Here is a 22313-nt window from a genome sequence, read left to right on the forward strand (position 1 = left end):
CAGTGGATTTTTATTTTTATTTTATTTTATTTTTTAGCACTGCTGTTGTGCGTTACCTGTGCTGCTCCACAGCCTGTCCAGTGGATTTTTATTTTTATTTTATTTTATTTTTTAGCACTGTTGTTGTGCGTTACCTGTGCTGCTCCACAGCCTGTCTAGTGGATTTTTATTTTATTTTAGCACTGTTGTCGTGCGTTACCTGTGCTGCTCCACAGCCTGTCTAGTGGATTTTTATTTTGTTTTAGCACTGTTGTCGTGCGTTGCCTGTGCTGCTCCACAGCCTGTCCAGTGGATTTTTATTTTTATTTTATTTTATTTTTTAGCACTGTTGTTGTGCGTTACCTGTGCTGCTCCACAGCCTGTCTAGTGGATTTTTATTTTATTTTAGCACTGTTGTTGTGCGTTACCTGTGCTGCTCCACAGCCTGTCTAGTGTCGGATTCCCTGTTTGGGAATCCGCTAGCTTAGCGTAGCTACTAGCTCTTAGCCGTTTTAGCATGGCGGCTTCTCCTGTCTCTCCCGTACTTTTCTGCTCTGGGTGTGAAATGTTTAGTTATTCCTCGGCCTCTTTTAGCAGTAACGGTACATGTAATAAGTGCAGCTTATTCGTAGCTTTGGAGGCCAGGCTGGGCGAATTGGAGGCTCGGCTCCGCACCGTGGAAAATTCTACAGCTAGCCAGGCCCCTGTAGTCGGTGCGGACCAAGGTAGCTTAGCCGCCGCTAGTTCCCCCCTGGCAGATCCCGGGCAGTCGGGAAAGCAGGCTGACTGGGTGACTGTGAGGAGGAAGCGTAGCCCTAAACAGAAGCCCCGTGTACACCGTCAACCCGTTCACATCTCTAACCGTTTTTCCCCACTCGACGATACACTTGCCGAGGATCAAACTCTGGTTATTGGCGACTCTGTTTTGAGAAATGTGAAGTTAGCGACACCAGCAACCATTGTCAATTGTCTTCCGGGGGCCAGAGCAGGCGACATCGAAGGACATTTGAAATTGCTGGCTAAGGCTAAGCGTAAATTTGGTAAGATTGTAATTCACGTCGGCAGTAATGACACTCGGTTACGCCAATCGGAGGTCACTAAAATTAACATTGAATCGGTGTGTAACTTTGCAAAAACAATGTCGGACTCTGTTGTTTTCTCTGGGCCCCTCCCCAATCAGACCGGGAGTGACATGTTTAGCTGCATGTTCTCCTTGAATTGCTGGCTGTCTGAGTGGTGTCCAAAAAATGAGGTGGGCTTCATTGATAATTGGCAAAGCTTCTGGGGAAAACCTGGTCTTGTTAGGAGAGACGGCATCCATCCCACTTTAGAGGGAGCAGCTCTCATTTCTAGAAATCTGGCCAATTTTTTGGGATCCTCCAAACTGTGACTGTCTAGCGTTGGGACCAGGAGGCAGAGCTGTGGTCTTATACACCTCTCTGCAGCTTCTCTCCCCCTGCCATCCCCCTATTACCCCATCCCCGTAGAGACGGTGCCTGCTCCCAGACCACCAATAACTAGCAAAAATCTATTTAAGCATAAAAATTCAAAAAGAAAAAATAATATAGCACCTTCAATTGCACCACAGACTAAAACAGTTAAATGTGGTCTATTAAACATTAGGTCTCTTTCTTCTAAGTCCCTGTTGGTAAATGATATAATAATTGATCAACGTATTGATTTATTCTGCCTAACAGAAACTTGGTTACAGCAGGATGAATATGTTAGTTTAAATGAGTCAACACCCCCGAGTCACACTAACTGTCAGAATGCTCGTAGCACGGGCCGGGGCGGAGGATTAGCAGCAATCTTCCATTCCAGCTTATTAATTAATCAAAAACCTAGACAGAGCTTTAATTCATTTGAAAGCTTGTCTCTTAGTCTTGTCCATCCAAATTGGAAGTCCCAAAAACCAGTTTTATTTGTTATTATCTATCGTCCACCTGGTCGTTACTGTGAGTTTCTCTGTGAATTTTCAGACCTTTTGTCTGACTTAGTGCTTAGCTCAGATAAGATAATTATAGTGGGCGATTTTAACATCCACACAGATGCTGAGAATGACAGCCTCAACACTGCATTTAATCTATTATTAGACTCTATCGGCTTTGCTCAAAAAGTAAATGAGTCCACCCACCACTTTAATCATATTTTAGATCTTGTTCTGACTTATGGTATGGAAATAGAAGACTTAACAGTATTCCCTGAAAACTCCCTTTTGTCTGATCATTTTTTAATAACATTTACATTTACGATGGACTACCCTGCAGTGGGGAATAAGTTTCATTACACTAGAAGTCTTTCAGAAAGCGCTGTAACTAGGTTTAAGGATATGATTCCTTCTTTATGTTCTCTAATGTCATATACCAACACAGAGCAGAGTAGCTACCTAAACTCTGTAAGGGAGTTAGAGTATCTTGTCAATAGTTTTACATCCTCATTGAAGACAACTTTGGATGCTGTAGCTCCTCTGAAAAAGAGAGCTTTAAATCAGAAGTGTCTGACTCCGTGGTATAACTCACAAACTCGTAGCTTAAAGCAGATAACCCGTAAGTTGGAGAGGAAATGGCGTCTCACTAATTTAGAAGATCTTCACTTAGCCTGGAAAAAGAGTTTGTTGCTCTATAAGAAAGCCCTTCGTGAAGCTAGGACATCTTTCTACTCATCACTAATTGAAGAAAATAAGAACAACCCCAGGTTTCTTTTCAGCACTGTAGCCAGGCTGACAAAGAGTCAGAGCTCTATTGAGCTGAGTATTCCATTAACTTTAACTAGTAATGACTTCATGACTTTCTTTGCTAACAAAATTTTGACTATTAGAGAAAAAATTACTCATAACCATCCCAAAGATGTATCGTTATCTTTGGCTGCTTTCAGTGATGCCGGTATTTGGTTAGACTCTTTCTCTCCGATTGTTCTGTCTGAGTTATTTTCATTAGTTACTTCATCCAAACCATCAACATGCTTATTAGACCCCATTCCTGCCAGGCTGCTCAAGGAAGTCCTACCATTATTTAATGCTTCAATCTTAAATATGATCAATCTATCTTTGTTAGTTGGTTATGTACCACAGGCCTTTAAGGTGGCAGTAATTAAACCATTACTTAAAAAGCCATCACTTGACCCAGCTATCTTAGCTAATTATAGGCCAATCTCCAACCTTCCTTTTCTCTCAAAGATTCTTGAGAGGGTAGTTGTAAAACAGCTAACTGATCACCTGCAGAGGAATGATCTATTTGAAGAGTTTCAGTCAGGTTTTAGAATTCATCATAGTACAGAAACAGCATTAGTGAAGGTTACAAATGATCTTCTTATGGCTTCGGACAGTGGACTTATCTCTGTGCTTGTTCTGTTGGACCTCAGTGCTGCTTTTGATACTGTTGACCATAAAATTTTATTACAGAGATTAGAGCATGTCATAGGTATTAAAGGCATTGCGCTGCGGTGGTTTGAATCATATTTGTCTAATAGATTACAGTTTGTTCATGTAAATGGGGAATCTTCTTCACAGACTAAAGTTAATTATGGAGTTCCACAAGGTTCTGTGCTAGGACCAATTTTATTCACTTTATACATGCTTCCCTTGGGCAGTATTATTAGACGGTATTGCTTAAATTTTCATTGTTACGCAGATGATACCCAGCTTTATCTATCCATGAAGCCAGAGGATACGCACCAATTAGCTAAACTGCGGGCTTACTTGTAGTTCCTAGGGTTTGTAAGAGTAGAATGGGAGGCAGAGCCTTCAGCTTTCAGGCTCCTCTCCTGTGGAACCAGCTCCCAATTCAGATCAGGGAGACAGATACCCTCTCTACTTTTAAGATTAGGCTTAAAACTTTTCTTTTCGCTAAGGCTTATAGTTAGGGCTGGATCGGGTGACCCTGGACCATCCCTTGGTTATGTTGCTTTAGACGTAGACTGTGTTTCATAATTATTGTATGGCCTTGCCTTGCAATGTGGAGCGCCTTGGGGCAACTGTTTGTTGTGATTTGGCGCTATACAAGAAAAAAGTTGATTGATTGATTGATTTATATGTCAGGAGATATGTTTTCTTTTTTTGTTTTTTTGCTCCCTAAAATTGATATTGGTATCTGTTTCCAAAAAAAAATCCATATCGGGCGAACTCTACTTCAGTGTAGAGTTGCTTCAGTGTATTGGATCGTTGTGTTGCTGCATTACTCAGCTGAGCATGAGCTTCAGCTCGGAGAGTGATGACTGAATGTTGTCCTGCAAGATTGTCTGGTGAGATCACAATTCATGTCTTTTAGTTGTCAAATCTCCCAGACCATGGACCAGCAAAGCATTCCCACACTGTCACCTACAGTGCCCTCCAAAAATATTGGAACACTCGGTATTTCAGACATTTTAATTTGTTTATGCCATTTCAAATACAAAAAAATACAAAATATTCATTCATTCATCTTCTACCGCTTAGTCCAATTAAGGGTCGCGGGGGGCTGGAGCCTATCCCAGCAGTTATAGTGCGCGAGGCGGGGTACACCCAGGACAGGATGACAGTCTGTTGCAGGGCCACAAACAGACAAACAAACACAGACACACCCACGCACACACCTACGGACAATTTTAAAGATTCCAATCTACCTAACCCACATGTCTTTGGATGTGGGAGCACCCGGAGGAAACCCACACAAACACGGGGAGAACATGGAAACTCCACACAGAAAGGCCACAGGAATTGAACCCACGACCTTCTCGCTGTGAGGCAACAGTGCTAACCACTAAGCCACCGTGCTGCCCATACAAAATATTAACATTTTTAAAATTATCTTCCTTAAAGTCAAACTGAAAGTAAATTTCTAAAACTTGATATAAATGAATTAAAAATATAAAAGCACTTTGGTATAATACCTGTAAATAATCAGTTCTATTGCCAGTTTTCTTCAGACAAGTCAGTGGATGGATACATGAACATTTCCAAGTTACTGGATATGTCTTGGACTGTATTTACATCAATTATGAAGAAATACAAACGGGATGGCACTCTATGGTAAATCTGTGTAGAGAGGATAGTTCTCAAAAACTAAGTGACTGCGCAAGAAAGAGAAGACTGAGGAAAGACACCCAGACAACCCAGTGCATAGTGTGTGTTTTGCATTTTGTATCCCCAGTTATACAGCTTCGTGATGAAGTGGTATAGAGGAGGATTTTCTTAAAAAGAAGACCTGAAAGTTCAGCTACAATTTGCCAGAAGGTATATCTGAGATGCAAGCCAAGATTTGATCTGTTTTGGTGAAAGAAAATCCCAAAAATATGTCAGAGTTTGTTTACAAAGTTTCTACATAGACAATGGTGAATTGTAATATATTTCCGGGACTTTCTGTTATGTGCTGACGCGGGTCAGAGAACTGAACCAGCATCTGACAGTGGCCCAGCGCTAAATAACCAGAAAGCGGTTCCAAGAAACAAATTTATTCCCCTTCATGTGCAATAATCCGTGTACAACATAAATAGTCAGCTGTCTTGGCAAGGTGAAGGACGGCGCGCTCTCCAGCGCCCAAATGGATCAAAGCCCGGCACTTCTGGACTCAGATTCACCGCCGAACACCCCCCAGGTGAATACGACAAACTGACTCTGTGAAGGACGGAAAAGGTGAGGTAAGTCAACAGAGCTACAACAAATATCCTTCAGAGGCACACACTATCAGCAACACATTCAGGTCTGAATTTAAGCCTTATGTAAATGAGCAGCTTCTCACAACAGGTGGAGGATCATCAATCCGTACGCCACGGCAGTGAGAAGCAAACTGCACAATTCTCATCAATGTTCAAATATACTGCGTAACAAAACGCCAAATTACTATTAACGATTATTCAGACAATAATCACCTCTGATGTGTGCTGACAGCATGTGTCCCTCACCCGTCCTCCTTCACAGGCGCGATGTGTCAAACCCTGGCGCGGTCCTCAGCGTCTCACAACCGAACGTCACAAGGTCGAGTTCCCGGCAATTCTGCTCAAATCACTCATGGCTTAAATGCAGAACGCCATCTCATTATCTGCTTCAGCTGAAAGTCTTTAAGTCTGCATGTGAGCATCATCCACAGGTGCTGCAAGTTGTTAGGCCTGCACGTGAACATCCTCCACAGGTGCAGCCAATAGTTCTGATGAGGGTGACGGACTCTTCCGCCAGCACCTTCTCCACAGAAAAAAACAGTTTGCATACCACCTGGAGAGCAAAGAAAAGAAAACAGCACCCAAATGTCCAGCCAAACCCCCAACACACAACACTTTCTCTTATTAAACGCAAGTCATGGTCAGGTCTGGGAATGCGATGTTGCCGTGCATCACAATGGAACTGCGATCCTAGCCACCTCTTCATTGCACACATCTTTTGCAGCCGCATAGTGAGTTGACAGTATGAGTTCCTCGATACTGTATGCTGGATCATGCCCAAAGAAGTGCCACCTGACCAAAATGTCATCGCTACTCGCTCACAATACAAATAATACACATCATCTGAGCCTCCAGTAATCAACAGTAATTGTTCATTGGACACAGAGTAGTTCTGGAGGTAGCCACAGAACCTCTGAAAAGACATTAAAATCTGTAGATGGTTCTTTAATGTTTTTTGTCTTTTGGTTCAAATAATAAATGATCAGATTTACAGCCACCCCACCCCTTCAAAACATGTTTTTAAAAACTGCTTTCTCCTTGAAAGTGCAAAAAAAGGGGGGGGGGGGGGGGGGCGTGTGCAGTGCCTGTCCTAGCATCAAAAGGATGAATGCAAAAATCTCTGAAAAGAATTGTTGTGAACCCCTCTGAGCCCCTCTCTGTAGCCTGACATGTGCCTCCCAAAAGTTGTAACTACACATCAAGACGACAGACCCCAGGAAGACAGCACGGGCTGTGATTGGTCCACTAACTACATTATTTCCGGAATCTCACTTTTCCAGTTTCTCAGTCAACTACTTTCACAACCATAGCCATCGTGGGATAATAGGCCAGTCTTAATGAATTAATGAATGAATTTATTTGGCACACAAACTCAACAGTAACAAAAAACTGATACACAAGACAATTCCACAGTGACGTGTGACCAAAAGGGGGTGAGCAGAAGCAAAGCTTATAAATGCCCACCCCTTATATACATACAAATATACATATATACTCATTACCAACCCCCAGAGCAAGCACACAGGCGATAGTGGTAAGGAAAAACTCCCTCCAATGTATTGAGGAAGAAACCTCAAGCAGATCAGACTCTAAGGGGTGACCCTCTGCTTGGGCCATGCTACAAACACATTTAACACAACACAAACTCAAGTCCCGTCATCATAAACATCTCTAGTGTAGATACATACATATATACACATACCTACATACATATGCAATGCGTGTGATTTTATACTACATATTTACAAGATAGAAAAACAAAGTGCACACAACTAAACAATGATCAACAAAACACCCTAACCCTCAACACCCTTCCTCCTCCTCATACCTAGAAAAAAAACATGTACCTATACCGCTACTTAAACTGGTTCATGCTTGGACATTGCTTGAGCTCCACCCTCCAGTCTTCATGAAAAGCATTGCACCCCCTACTGCTCTGGGAGTGAATTGCATTGTGACACCCAGCAACGTGTTAACTGATGGAGAATTTTGAAAGGTTCATGACTGTGTTGAAGCGATTGTATGGCTACGGAGTAGCCTTCAGTGGATTCAGGAGTATTGTTTTTGAATTGTTAATCCGATATGGACCAAACTTTGTAGAATGATCAAGGGTTAGCCAAGTATGGTCTTTGCCCAAAATATTTAGAATGTTCTGAGAAATTGGTTCAAAGTGCACTTGTGGTTACTATGAAATACTCATGATTTCATATGTTACCTTTCTGTTGGACCTTGGGTGACCTAAGTACACACTCAAGGTCATAAATGTTTGATTCAGACAGTTTGGGGTGAGTGGGCAATGAACAATGGTGCCATGTAGATTCATTTTAGGCAGTACCAATCACATGTCAGGACCACAGAGAACACAGTATTTTTACCACTGAATCTCAATGAAGTAATGTGAATAACTCTGTTAAACATTGTAAGGTGTGGGTGTTGCACTCTTATTTATTTATTTTTTGTGTAACTCACACATCCAGTCCAACATGGAGTTGCCCTGTTCTCCTTTTGTACCTTTTGTTGACCATGTACATTTTTTTTTCTGCTTTTTTGTGAGCTTGTTTCATTGTGAATTTCTGATTTCATTCTCATGAAATGTTTCATTATTCAAGGCTGTGTCACTCTCTTTCTTATAGCTTCAACACACAAACAAAATCATATTATGTTTTCTTCTAGGATCCAGCAGGTATTTTCGAGTTGGTAGAGGTTGTTGGCAATGGAACCTACGGGCAAGTCTACAAGGTCAGCAAATCAACTCTCATACAGGCCTATCATGATAACAAACTTTTCTGGATGATATATTCCCTTAAATTATATTGATAAACAGTATTATTATTGACATCATTTTAAGACAGTATTACATCCACTGATATTATGATAATGTTGCATAAACATGCAAGTTCATCCATTCAAAGAGCAATTTAAATTTTCAGGAATATTCAACATTGAAATTGAAATGTGAAAAAAATATTAAAATATCCTAAATAAATAAAAGAGGTTTTGTTTTTTCTTTTTTGCAATTCTTAGTGCCTGTAAAATGTTTTGAGCATTTTTGTTTAGACGCTGTTTTCTTTTTCAACTGTGTTGAATAAGTGCATCATTTTGGCTATAAAGGGAGTAATGCTAACCGTCATTTTGCGTCATGTTTATATTTGCATTGTAGGTGATGGATGGGGGCGTTCCGTCCATGTCCAACTGTGTGTTTTTTTTGTTTTTTTTTTCTTTTCATTTGGGAAAAGTGGAACGGATATTTATGTTTTAGGTACAGGGTAACCCCCCAAAAAACAGAACCCATAAAAATTGTAATGAATCCTACAAAGGTTAAGTCCAGTAAATTTCAAGAAATTTGCTGGACCTTTGTAGGATTTCTTACAATTTTTCTGGGTTCTGTTTTTTTGCGGTCACCCTGTACATTTTCAGGTTAGTTGCCTTACCAGGATTCATTGCCACTGTTTTGAAACAAAGTCCACTTTCAAAGTTTGCATTACTGGGATCTGCTTGCTCATGCAGCTTAGATCTAAAATGTTCCCACACCGGACCTGTGAAATTCAGCTTTGGAGCCAATTCCATTTATTCTTCCAAACTTTCTGCATGGAATTGTGTAGTAGCTTCATCTGGCTTGTTTTCTGTTGCATGCTGTCGTGTGTGTGTGTGTGTGTGTGTGTGTGTGTGTGAGCACACCTCACAAACAGAGCAGACTGAAGGACAGAAGCAGTAAGACTTGCTGAAATGTTGACGAAACAAACAGTTATGTAAAGGACAAATTAGCGAGTTCATTTTTAGATGTATAACAGTAAGTCGATACAGTAATTATTGCGACAGGCCTACTCTCATGTTGCTTTTCTCTGCAACCCTGTTTTAGATGACACTTGTTGCATGCATGAAAATAATAAAATAGCTGTGGTGCCTTTTAACACCTTTACAAAACTTCACTTTAAACATGTAGAACATAAACATTGATTGGTCAAGCTCTCAAAGGTTTATTAGTTAAGAATAAGAACACATTTCTTTGGCTGCACATCTTGATCCAAAACACAACGCACACATGCACAACACCAGATGCATCACTTCTGTTAAGACTTAGAGCAATTTCTAGTTAGCAGCAGAGAGAAGAAATTCTCTTGTGACTGAAACATCCTGTAGCTCTTGCAGATGAAACACACAAATACACACAGCAGCATCTTTTAAAGCCCTGGGTGGGTCTCACTTCCTTATCACCATATCTGTTTATGTGTGTGTCGGTGGTTTGTGGTTTTAAGAGGTGTTTAGTCTTATGGTGCTGCTGGCTGTGCTTTCAGTGCAAATTGTGCTAACATGCCTCTGCTGTGTTATTAATTGTGGGTTATTGAAGTCCTTTGGAGCATTTTCAGTTCAGTTGAAACAAAATGACAGCCCTCTGTGGCTGAAGGGGGCAAGCTCTTATAAAAGTATCCCAATCTTTCCAGAGCAGGCAACTCTAGGTTTTGTGTTGCAATTTTAGTCAGGATATTGTTAAATCACCATCTTTTTTTTTTCTGCTGCTGTTTAAGCCTAATGACTTTCACAGTTCTCTTGTGTGCCACAGTGACATTGTTGTACATGCAACAATGTGTACGAGGTCTGTTAGAAAAGTATGTGACCTTTTTATTTTTTGCAAAAACCATATGGATTTGAATCACGTGTGATTGCATCAGCCAAGCTTGAACCTTTGTGCGCATGCGTGAGTTTTTTTCACACCTGTCGGTTGCGTCATTCTCCTGTGAGCAGGCTTTGTGTGAGCAGTGGTCCAACCCTCTCATCGGATTTTTATTGCGAATAAAATGTCTGAACGATTTGGAGCTTTGCTGCATCAAATTTTTCCAGAAACTGTGAGGGACCTCCAGGTGGACACATTCGGAAAATTCAGATGGCTTTGAGGGACAATTTTATGGGGATTACACAGATTAAGGAGTGCTCCAGCCGGTTTAAAGACCGCCCACAGCGTCTGAGAGCGCGGCGCACTCCGAGCGCCGATCAACAGGCTCAAACCCCACTGAAACAACCAGATCATTTCCAAAATGAAGGCTTTGTTGATCCGGGACGTCGTCTGACTTCCACAGAAATGGCAGAAGACGTGGACATCACCACTTTTTCTGCACATTCCACTGTTACAGGAGTTTTTGTCATGGAAAGAGAAGCGGAGGGATGCGCCACGGAGCCGCTCATGGCGCGGACAAAAGCACCTCCGTGTTGGTCTCACAGGACGGCTTTCAGATGGCTTTCGGACAGCTTTCGGTGGCTTTTCAGTCGTGTGACTATCCGAGAAATTGTGAATGAGCTGGACATGCCAGGACATGTCCTGTGAGGCTTCATCATGGCGTTGCTTTGCGCCATGCGGCTCCGTCCCCACGCTCGAATTTCTCCACACGTCTGTCTCAATGTGCCGAAAAAGTGCTGATGTCCACGTCTTCTGCAATTTCTGTGGAAGTCAGACGACGTCCCGGATCAACAAAACCTTCACTTTGTAAATGAATGGCACATTCCACTGTTACAGGAGTTTTTGTCATGGAAAGAGGAGCAGAGAAATTCACGCATCGGGACGGAGCCGCATGACGCAAAGCAACGCCGTGATGAAGCCTCACAGGACATGTTCTGGCATGTCCAGCTCATTCACAATTTTTCGGATAGTCACACGACTGAAAAGCCACCGAAAGCCGTCTGAAAGCCATCTGAAAGCCGTCCTGTGAGAACAGCACGGAGGTGCTTTTGTCCGCGCCATGAGCGGCTCCATGGCGCATCCCTCCGCTTTTCTTTCCATGACAAAAACTCCTGTAACAGTGGAATGTGCCGAAAAAGTGCTGATGTCCACGTCTTCTGCCATTTCTGTGGAAGTCAGACGACGTCCCGGATCAACAAAGCCTTCACTTTGGAAATGATCTGGTTGTTTCAGCGGGGTTTCAGCCTGTCGATCGGCGCTCTGAGTGCTCCGTGCTCTCAGACGCTGTGGGCGGTCTTTAAACTGGCTGGAGCACTCCTTAATCTGTGTAATCCCCATAAAATCATCCCTGAAAGCCATCTGAATTTTCCGAATGGTGTCCACCTGGAGGTCTCTCACAGTTTCTGGAAACATTTGATGCAGCAAAGCTCCAAATCGTTCAGACATTTTATTCGCAATAAAAATCCGACGAGAGGGGTGGACCACTGCTCACACAAAGCCTGCTCACAGGCTAACGACGCAACCGACAGGCGTGAAAAAACTCACGCATGCGCACGAAGGTTCAAGCTTGGCTGATGCAATCACACGTGATTCAAATCCATATGGTTTTTGCAAAAAATAAAAAGGTCGGATACTTTTCTAACAGACCTCGTATATACATGATAGCACCAATAACATGATTCTTCAAAGCCCAGCATATGACAGAGACATGAAAAACAGACTGTTTTATATGAAAGGAGATGTGAATAATAAAATAAAGTTGTGTTTGGAGAAAGGTTATTTTTACTGCAGCACAAGACAACATGCACTTACAGTTAAACTGAGGTCAGTTTGTTGACCGTTGAGACACAAATTGTTTGAAAACAATTTATGCCATTGATATCATGATAACACAGCATAAAATGCAAATGTATCCTTTCAAAGAGTGATTTTTCATTCTCAGAAATATTCAACATTGGAAGTAAAATGTAAAAAAATAATATTAAATATCCCAAATCAGTTCATATTTCCAAAGGATATTCTGGCCTAATGGCCCCTCAGTGTCTGATCTAATGGGCCATTTTTTTTCCAGATGATGGGCCCTTCTCAGACATAAATTGGCATATGCAAAGTGGAATAAGATAAATCGTTCAAGAGTTGTCATGTTTTTTTAATCAATTGTTAGAACCACAACTTGAGCCAATTTGTTAGTTAAATACGATGCAAATTTCATTATTTTGTTATATTTCATGTTATACATATGTCATAAATAATGTTTTAAGGTTAAAGACACATTATATTGGCTAGACATAGCATTTGTTCCCTTCTTCAAAACTAAAATACAGCAACAACAAATGCAAGCTTTTACATATAAAATCCTGCATTTTGTTTTCTGGGATCTGATCTGTTGTTATTGGCTTCCTTCTTGGTGGACGTGGTTTGTTGTCCATTTGTTTGTCTGCTTGTGGCTTTTCTCTTTCCGCACTGTCACCGTGAGCGTCTTTGTTGTCACAGGCGATGTGTTTGCTAGCATGTTCTGCTATTACAGTTGCTTTCACTGTTGCTGTTTCATGGTGGTGTTTTGTGTTACTACCCCCATTAATCTTTGGGAATAAGAGAGAGCTGCTTGTTGTGCTGGAATATTAAAATCATGGTCTGTATTCTTTATGAGGCTGCTGTGACTCATATTGGAGTAATATATACAGACAAAAACAGAGTGACAACACACGTCCACTCTGCTTGCCTGCAACAATCTAATATTAATATGAAGGCATAATATGACCACTGCGGGCAAAAAACAAACAAAACAAAAAACAGCAGAAATTAGGAAGAAAGAACACTGTACAGAGATCTCTCTCTTTCTTGTCCTGTCTCACTGTCTCAGACACAGGTGTCATTATTTGTATAAAATACATGACAAAGCAAATTCAAAAGTCATGAAATGAAGAGTAAATACTTTTAAATAAAAAACACCTCATCTTGCTGCAGGCTTCACCTTAAGCTTTGGTCCCACAGAATAATAAAACCATGAATAATAAGCCACATATGGATTTGTCAGTGATTATTTGAATAATGAGTCACATATATTAACATTGCACAAACAGTTAAAAAAACACTGCGAGTGAGTGCGAGTCATTGTGTCAGCGCACACAGCGCAGATCATCTGATCAATTGAGATGTTAAATCTATCATAAACATATTTAAAGCTGCTCATGAGAAGGAATGAATATACAACTGTTTTACCAAGCTATTACAATATAAACATTACAAATAATTACATTTCAGGCTGTTCCAAATACGTTCTCCACCTCATGCAGTGCAGGGAAAAAGAGAGATAGAAAAGCTGCAAATGAAGCGGTCCTCTGTGATTCCTGAAGCGATTAGAGGTGTAAAACTCTGAGTGAACTCTGAGTGAAAATGATTAATCCACTACTAAATAATTATTTCATATACAGTGTCCAGTGCACAAAGCAAGTGGGATTGTCACAGCGAAGTGTGTGAGAGATTGGAGCCAAAATAGCCTGTCCTGTCCTTGTAGCTGCCAGGTACTTGGATAATGGGCTTCTGACAGCTGTGTCTTCACCACACACATATCTCTAGCATCCTTGTAGTACCTCGCACACACACTGCCCCACGCTGTTTTTGCTAAATTTTGAACTTCTTGAAATTAGAGCCATGCACAGAGATGAGCCTCACCAGTTGAATATTCTGCCTCTTAGAGCCACTATTCTCCCACATTTGTTGAATAACTGAACTCATACTAAAAAAAAAAAAAAAAAAAATGCTACATGGCTCATTATTAATCATTCATTATTCGGTGGGACCAGGGCTTTAGGCACATTTGGTGTCTGCTGTGCACTGTGCACAGGTTGGCACTAATCTGTTAACATGCCAGAAATCCTTGGATCAGTTTCCTCAGCACCACAACACTATGGGACTGGTGGACTTCCATTTAAAAATGAGGGCAGATGCCAGGCTAATGAAAATGGTAAATTTAGCCCCTTTATGTTCAGTGTCCACCTTTTGCAGCAGTGGTTCCCACAGTTTAAATAGTAAAGTGCAGTCTGACATACCGCAAATGGACTTGCGCTGTTTGCATAACCTGTTTTGGCATCCACCATCAAAATGAAGCCCTTCATGTTTCTGTCTTCAGTGGTGGAAAATGTTTGTTGTTTCTTGTTACAGAGCCACATTCACTCTCCATATTTTCTATAGTAAGTAGATCCCTTCGGCTGCTCTCTTGTCCCTCCCCCCCACTCGCAGTCACCACAGCAGATCCAAGATGGATCTGCATGTTGATTTGGCAAAGTTTTACGCCGCATGTCCTTGTAGCAACCGGTTTTGTAATAAAAACCTGTTTTGTAATAAAATTTTCAAACGTCCCTAAAAACAGTAATTTGTTGGAAGGCAGGGTATTGATGTAAAATAAGTTAATTTCACAAAATCACGAGGATTTGAAAATTAATTTGTCTTAAATTGCAAGTTATATATTACAACCCACTCTGTAATACATTTTTATACGCGCTCATAACGCGTTTTGTAATAAACTTCTATATCGGCGATGAAACTTTCTTTTTCAGTGAAACTTCCCTGAACAGTGTAAAATGTCAGACTACACGCATTACTACACTTTGATTCCACGTTTACGCAAGAAATAAATCTTTAACTGCAAGTTATAAATCACAACCCACTTTGTAATACATTTTTCATGCCAGAAAAACCTCTTGATTTTGTCAAATTAACTTATTTTACACCAATACCCTTCCTTCCGTGCACAAATTACTGTTTTTAGGGAAGTTTGAAAATTTTTATTACAAAACGGGTTTTTATTACAAAAGCATGCGTACAAAAATGTATTACAAAGTGGGCTGTAATTTATAACTTGCAATTTAAGAGAAATTAAGTTTCAAAACCTCATGATTTTGTCAAATTAACTTATTTTACACCAATACCCTGCCTTCTGTGCACAAATTACTGTTCTTAGGGAAGTTTGTAAATTTTATTACAAAACGGGTTGCTACATGCCCTTCCTGACACAACTCTACATTACATAGAGAAATGTGGCAGGGGTGGGGTTTGAACCAGGAACCTTCTGCACTGAAACCAAGCGCACTGACCACTTCGCTTCCACCCCATATTTTTTTACAGTACTGTTCTATAATTCATCATCTAACAAAAGCCTTGTATGAAGTACTGACACAGGACAAGCTCATGGGTCCTTTTGGGATAAATCATTGTCATCTTCCCCCTTGAGTAAAGTATGATTATATTTGTGATTAAAGAGTGGATTTATTATTTGCAAACAGGTGAAATGTTTGAAAGTTGAAATTGCTTCTTATCCCTGTCTAAAACATAAGGATTGTCATTTGATTGTGTGAAAAACAAAATCCCAAGGATGATGTACTGTCAAAGCACTACGACATGCCGCGTTATCCAGGGTAAAAAATTAAGTACTTTATTCTCTGATTAATGTTGGTTTAACAGGAATCCCCCAGATATGAATGGAGGGTGAACAGTACTGTTTTATTCATGGAGACTTAGAGAAGTGATTTGTAAACACAGACAGTGTGGACTGCAGTTGCTGATTTGAGAAGAGATTTATGTTGCTGACAGTGAAGCATTGGTCGGAGGAATACAGAGTTACTTGTTAACTCACTGTCCCAGCTTCTGTTGCATGAAAATATTCTTCTTTGCATGGACTGCCTGGAAACCTTTGAAAAACATCCCTATTGTTGGCATGAAATGAGTACAAATTTATAATAAAGCTGAATTTATTACTAACATTAACACTATGAATTCAGTTTATGTATACCGGGTCAAATCACAACACAAGTCATCACACAAGGTTCAGCTCAACCTTCGAGCAAGCACAGTGGTAACAGTGGTAAGGAAAAGCACCCTTAGTCGTGTTTTTTTTTTTTTTTCCCCCCCCCATTTATTTATTTATAGCACAAAACCTCAAGAAGACCAGGCTGAGGAGAATGCCAGTCTCCTTTGGACACACAAATGGAATAACATATACAATGAAATAAATGTTGCAGCTAAGCAACCATATACAGTCCATTGTTCACAATGACAGATAACAACAAACACCAGTCAAATGGACTACAGTTAGGGTTTCAGAGATGGTATTGATGCAGTCAGTGCTGGGTGCCAGCACTGATTAATGCTTTTCATTGAAATAGGACATTCTCCAGTTCTCACACCACCCCTGATGACCCCCCCACCCCAAGATACCCCATAATCCGCATGCAAGTTCTGGGATTAAGAGTCAAATTTAAAATGCACCCTTTTCAGTACAAAGCCACATTCAGACATGATATAATGTGAGTTCCTCTCACATATATTCACATTTGCTAACACCTTCAGTGGTGATGCTCATCTGTGTGACCCACTGAGTCTTCTCAAAGTGATGACAAGACCATCCATGGCCCAGTGCTCTAGTTTTCCACTGTCTTTCTGAGTCAGCAGTTCCATGGCCCAAGATGATCCTCTCTCTCTTTCTCCTCTTGCAGTTCACTAGATGCCATCCATCCTCACCTTACAGGATCTTAAACAGAGAGCAAAGCAGAAATCGGTCAATCAGAACAATTAATCCACTGGAACATCAGCATCAACGACAACCTAATACATAACATTCCATACTTGCCATTAGTATTATCCTATGCTTCTCTAACATTCCCCAGAAATTTAGTTTGGATAAGACTGAGGGTCCTATCTCACGGGGTGAGACTGTTGGAGAGCAGTCGGAGATGCGAACTAGCGAACAAACGTGAGCAACACTGTTGCAGTCTCACTAAAGTGGCCACTTGCAGCTTAAGATGAATGACACATTTGCACACAAATTGTTCAGCTCTTATTGTCCTGCTATTATCCATGTGAATAGAGTGTAGAAATTCCCCCACTGTTCCCAAAAATGGCACATTAAAATAAATGGTATTATAATAATAATTATACATTATAAAAACACTAATATTAATAAAGCATACAGCGCACTCACCGATTTGCAGAATGATCTCGCTGCTGGATTTATTGTCCTATCTTCCAAGTCCAGTATGTAATCCACCACTTATATCATCTCTTTGTCCTTGGCTCAAAGATCAGCATGTAGCAGTCATACACTTTTCTGGAACAGCAGCGGTTCAGGGGTGTGTGTCCTTTGATTTGATTTATTCGGTAGTAACACTATAAGTACCTTCGGGTGTTCCCTTAGTGGATCTGCATGTTGATTTGACACAGACGTTCTTCTCTGTCCTCCTGCGTTTAGAGAGAGAGAGAGAGGGAGGGGGGGAGGAGGGGGGGAGGGGTGAGAGAGGGAGGGGGGGAGAAGGGGGGGAGAAGGGGGGGAGGGGTGAGAGAGGGAGGGAGAGGGGGAGGGAGAGGGGGAGAGAGGGAGGAGGGGGTGAGAGAGAGAGAGAGAGCTCCAGATTAAAAAAAAAAGATTTAAAGCCCCACTCCTACAGAATTCTCACCTCAATAATAATAATAAAAAAAAAAAAAACATTAAATGTATAAGTCCTGATGTCCACTTCAGTTGTGGCCGGGCTGGCAGCAGTTCAGCCACTTCCAGAAATGGCTGTTCCTGTCCGATCATCTCCGCTAGGGGTCGCAACAAGCACATTCACAGTACACCAGTGATGGCTCTGGGAGCATACTGGGAGGAACCTTGTTGCCTTACGAACTTTGAAAAATTCTAAAATCCAGGTGCTACGCTGGCGATGTCCTGCGAGGGAAGAGCACCCAGCGAACGTTGCGTGAAATCAAAGGATTTCCCTTGCAATTGCTGTTCACAGACTCTTACAGCCCAGAGAGACAGGACCCTGAGTCCTTCCTCTCTGGTAATGTGACTAATGGAAGTGAGAGGCAGTCTAATGAGTCAATATAACTATGAAAAGTTAACAAATGAGTCTTTAGTCTGGATTTATATAACTCAACAGAATCATGCTTATCTCACTGAAGAAGGTGCATGATCAGAAAAAGCTCTCTGACCAGTTAAGCTTCTATACCTTTGGACCACACACTCTGAGAACACAGAGTACGACCGGTCTGTAAGGTTTATAAGATATGAGGGCACTAGTACATTCACCATTTTATCCTGTATGTTAAGAGATCCTTAAAATCTGAACTCGCATGAACAGGAAGCCAATAAAGTGAGCCTAAAATCATGTTAATATGGTCAACTTTTCTTTTCCTGGATAGCATTCCGTCAGCAGCATTCTGAACCATTTGAAGACTTGTGACATGAAACAAAGGCATGACGCAATGTTTGCATCCGCCATGGACTGAATAGATCAAATCTTGATATTCATGATATTCAACTGGATGTGGTGGGGGGGCAGATTCTTGAAAAATCTTTAAAGCAACACCAGATTAGATTATGCCTTCAAATAGCAGATAGAAAATCTTTTGTTTGTTTTGTAAACCAATGTACAGGGACATTGATGTCACTGCCCCCTGCAACGTGTCCTATTGAACTCTGTAACTCCGGTGTGCCACTAGGCAGGGACATGTTTCGCCAAAACTGTGAATTGTGCAAAATGCTTTATAGCACATGTCACAAGCCTGACCAGCAGACTCCACCCAGAGGCAGATGTCCGCTTGTTACATGACTTCAGCTTGGAGCTATGTGTGCAACGGTGTGATATATGGAGTGAAAACTAAAGTTTTGACGTTGACCTTTGGAAAAAAAATGAACACATAAATAAAAACTTTAAAGAGCACCTTGGATTGAACACATTTTTTTTTCTTAATGATTTGCAGAGCTATTTCATTGTTATCCATATACAGAACAGAATAGAGCGTTTGTAGCCACAGAGAGAAAAAGCTCCGCATACAGCGTCTTTTTTTTTCAGAACACTTCATCTTTCCTCTGTGGTTGCTCCAAAAGTGAAAATCTTTGTGGAAAGACATTTGCTGTGTCAACGACAGTCATTCAGACAGAGGAAAATTTTTCACACCCTCAGTGAAAGAGCAAAGACCTGGAGAGAGACATGGTTTTGTAATATCTCTATGTAGTCAGCTGATTTAGACAAAAAAAGCCCTAAATTGTGAAAGCACATTGGACAGATGCTCTGCTCCTGCACACTCTGTGCTGTTATGACTGTGTGTATGATAAGATAGTCAGCTGTTAGAAACATCCCACAAGGAACACTTTTCTCTTTTTAACATGCTGAGGCGAGGCACTGGGATGTATCTCTGCATCATTGCAATGCTCCCCCCAATCTGGTGTATCTGTCTATCTACCTATCTACCTACTTATCTATCGCCCAGCCCTACTTTCAGTGTGCCTTGTGAAAGTTTATTATCTCAGAAAATATGGATCATATTGGGCTTGGTGTCGGCAGATACTCTAATAAATATGCATATGACGAAACCTTGAGATAGGTATGCCTGCCAGTATGTCCGGTATGTTCTGAACATGCCAGTATAATAATGTCCCCCCCCCCCCGAGCGCAAAGGAACTGTTGAAATGTATGTGGCACGCTTCATCTTACCATGTCAACAGCGGCTAAACCAAAAGGTCCATGCGCTACTGCACATCCATTCCTGCCCAAAAACAATTTGAAATGTGGACTCATCAGACCACAGCACACTTTTCCACTTTGTGTCTGTCCATTTCAAATGAGCTCGGTCCCAGAGAAAGCAGCAGCATTTCTGGATGTTGTTGATGTATGGCTTTCACTTTGCATGGTAGAGTTTTAACTTGGACTTGTAGATGTAGCCACGAACTGTGTCAACTGACAATGGTTTTCTGAAGAATTCCTGAGCTGAAGCATATATTAATTTGAGGAATTTTTGTGACAAGTCACATAGAAGTCTTATGATGAACCGGATCCAGTACACATTGGCACCGGGATTTCTCACATTTTACGATGGATACCAAGGTACTACTCCAAAGTACAGCTCCAGTTTCACCTGGAGAAACGCACACTGGTCTTCCTAATGGCCCAGTCACACGGCACTTAACGAAGGGCAACGAAGCCCTAACGAAACAAGAAATGTGGGCTTTCATTAACTTTCGTTGGCATTGTTTAACCTTCACGCAGCTTTCTTTCTGCAGCTGGCAAAATTTGAACGAAGGGCAGCGAAAACCTCAATTTGTCCGTGTTTCATTTTGCTGTCGTTCTTGACGTTTTTAATCGTTTTAGTTTTTGTAACTTTGTTGTTTAGTTTGACTTGTTCGACCAGCTGAATGTTTTCACACAGTGCAGAAGCTGGTTTGTGAGCGCTGCTGCTGCATTCATGTACCGTCAGAAATTACAGGGCAAATTCAGCCTGTTTGCTTGTTTTTTTTTTTTTTTTTTATCTGAGTGGGGGGATCAGCTTCACTGGGCCCAGGCCCCTTATATAGGCCAGAATTAATCTTTTGTGTGGATACAATTAATTATTTTGCCACAAGCAACTGTTGAATTTGAAACAACAAAAAAGTTGTGTAATTCCCGACCGTACTTGGACATAGCGACAGCTGCAGCTCCTGCATTCGCTTATTATTTTTTATTAAATATAACAATATGAGTGTAGGAATGACAATCCTGCCCTTCTGTGCATGTGGCAACAGGTAGATAATTCTAAAGATTATATAAAGAGCTGTTGTGGAAGCCAGAATTCACGTTGTGGATCAGCTGCAGCTGGTGGAATAACCGCACATGAGGAGTCAATGTGCGTTGACACGAACTGATCAGTTTACTGCTCTGATATATTCAGTCATCTTTACGCTTATATTTATTCCCTGTTTTGACAGTTGTCTGTTATAAATATATATATATAGGTTACTAACGTAAAACAGTGATACAGCACTGACCAAGGCACAGCAGTTTTTTTTTTGTTTTTTTTTTAAATTGAAGCCAGATGGAGCGTGCAGCGTGCCGTCAGACAGTGAGGATTCTGATAATCGAGATGATCCCTCTTTTGTTCTGGATGAGGAACCAGAGCAGGTGGTCCACCGACATGTGCACAGATCTCCACAGCTTCTGTTTGCAGTTTCTCCAGGACTCAGGCGCTGTGAGCTCCGTCCCAGTGCCGAGTCCTGGAACTCAGAGATGCAGACGAACACTGCTCCATCTGTGGCTCCAGGCGTGTTTCACTTAAAGCATCGAGATTGTTAGCTTCGGTTTTATTAAGTTCCTCTTTCGTCCCTTTTGCGCTCTTGCTTCGCAGGCTATTCGGTGATAAAGCTCTTTCGTCCACCTTTTCTCAATGAATTGTGACTTTTTTTTAAACTTTTTTCCCTTTGTTCAGGAATCGTTGTGTGCCATGTGACTGAGCCATAAGAGGTCTCTCATCCAAATACTAACCAGGACCAACTCTGCTAAGCTTCTGAGAGCTGACAGACCAGGCTCACACAGAGCAGACTGGCTGTATTTTAATACTTCATAATCTGTGCAAAACATTAAGTTTCACTCTTAACGATATACTACAAGGCTAAACAATATGAGGGGACGCGCAACAGCCAGATTGTATTGCCACTGAAGACTTATGAGAAGCTCTGTCTGCAATAATAACAGTGAATAATACTAATTATGCAAGAGCATTGTGACGGTGTGTGCGTGTGTGAGAATCTTTTTCTAAGTCATATAATAGTTACTGGAGAGCAGGACAGGAACAGGGCCCACTGAACAATGACTGCTCTGCAGGCCCCACACACAGTCCCTAAAGAAAACACTTGGTTGAGGATTGACGTGAGTTCTGGAAATGCTGACAAAGCATCTGTGCTCTTCCTTTGCTTATTTACATGTGTTCAGCAGTTTCACCCCATTGCAACTCAGGAAGTTTCAAATTTAAAATGAAAAACAACAAATAGTTGCTCCAGATGTTAAAGGTGATGTACATAGCACTTCATTACCATTAAAATGCAGAGAAAATGTGCAATTAATAAATGAATCGAATTAATTACAAGTTTGTTCTTAAAGTAAGACCCTTCAGCTGCTCCTGCGTTTTCATTCACGGTTGCCAGAGCAGCTCCGAGGTGGATCTGCATGTTGATTTGACACAAGTTTTATGCTGGATGTCCTTCCTGATGCAAGTCTGTAGAATTTATCTAAATTAGTTGCAT

The 22313-nt window shown here is 41.2% G+C and overlaps 1 protein-coding gene across 1 annotated transcript in view; it reads left to right on the forward strand.

Moving 5' to 3' along the window:
- si:zfos-2326c3.2 (misshapen-like kinase 1) overlaps positions 1-22313 on the forward strand; it is a 249878-nt gene that overhangs the window by 2955 nt on the left and 224610 nt on the right. The window contains exon 2 of the mRNA XM_034182332.1: positions 8284-8349. Coding sequence (XP_034038223.1) covers positions 8284-8349 — 66 coding nt within the window. The remainder of the gene's footprint in view (positions 1-8283; positions 8350-22313) is intronic.

This window comes from Thalassophryne amazonica, chromosome 11 (genome assembly GCF_902500255.1).
Source record: "Thalassophryne amazonica chromosome 11, fThaAma1.1, whole genome shotgun sequence".
Taxonomy (NCBI): Eukaryota; Metazoa; Chordata; class Actinopteri; order Batrachoidiformes; family Batrachoididae; genus Thalassophryne; species Thalassophryne amazonica.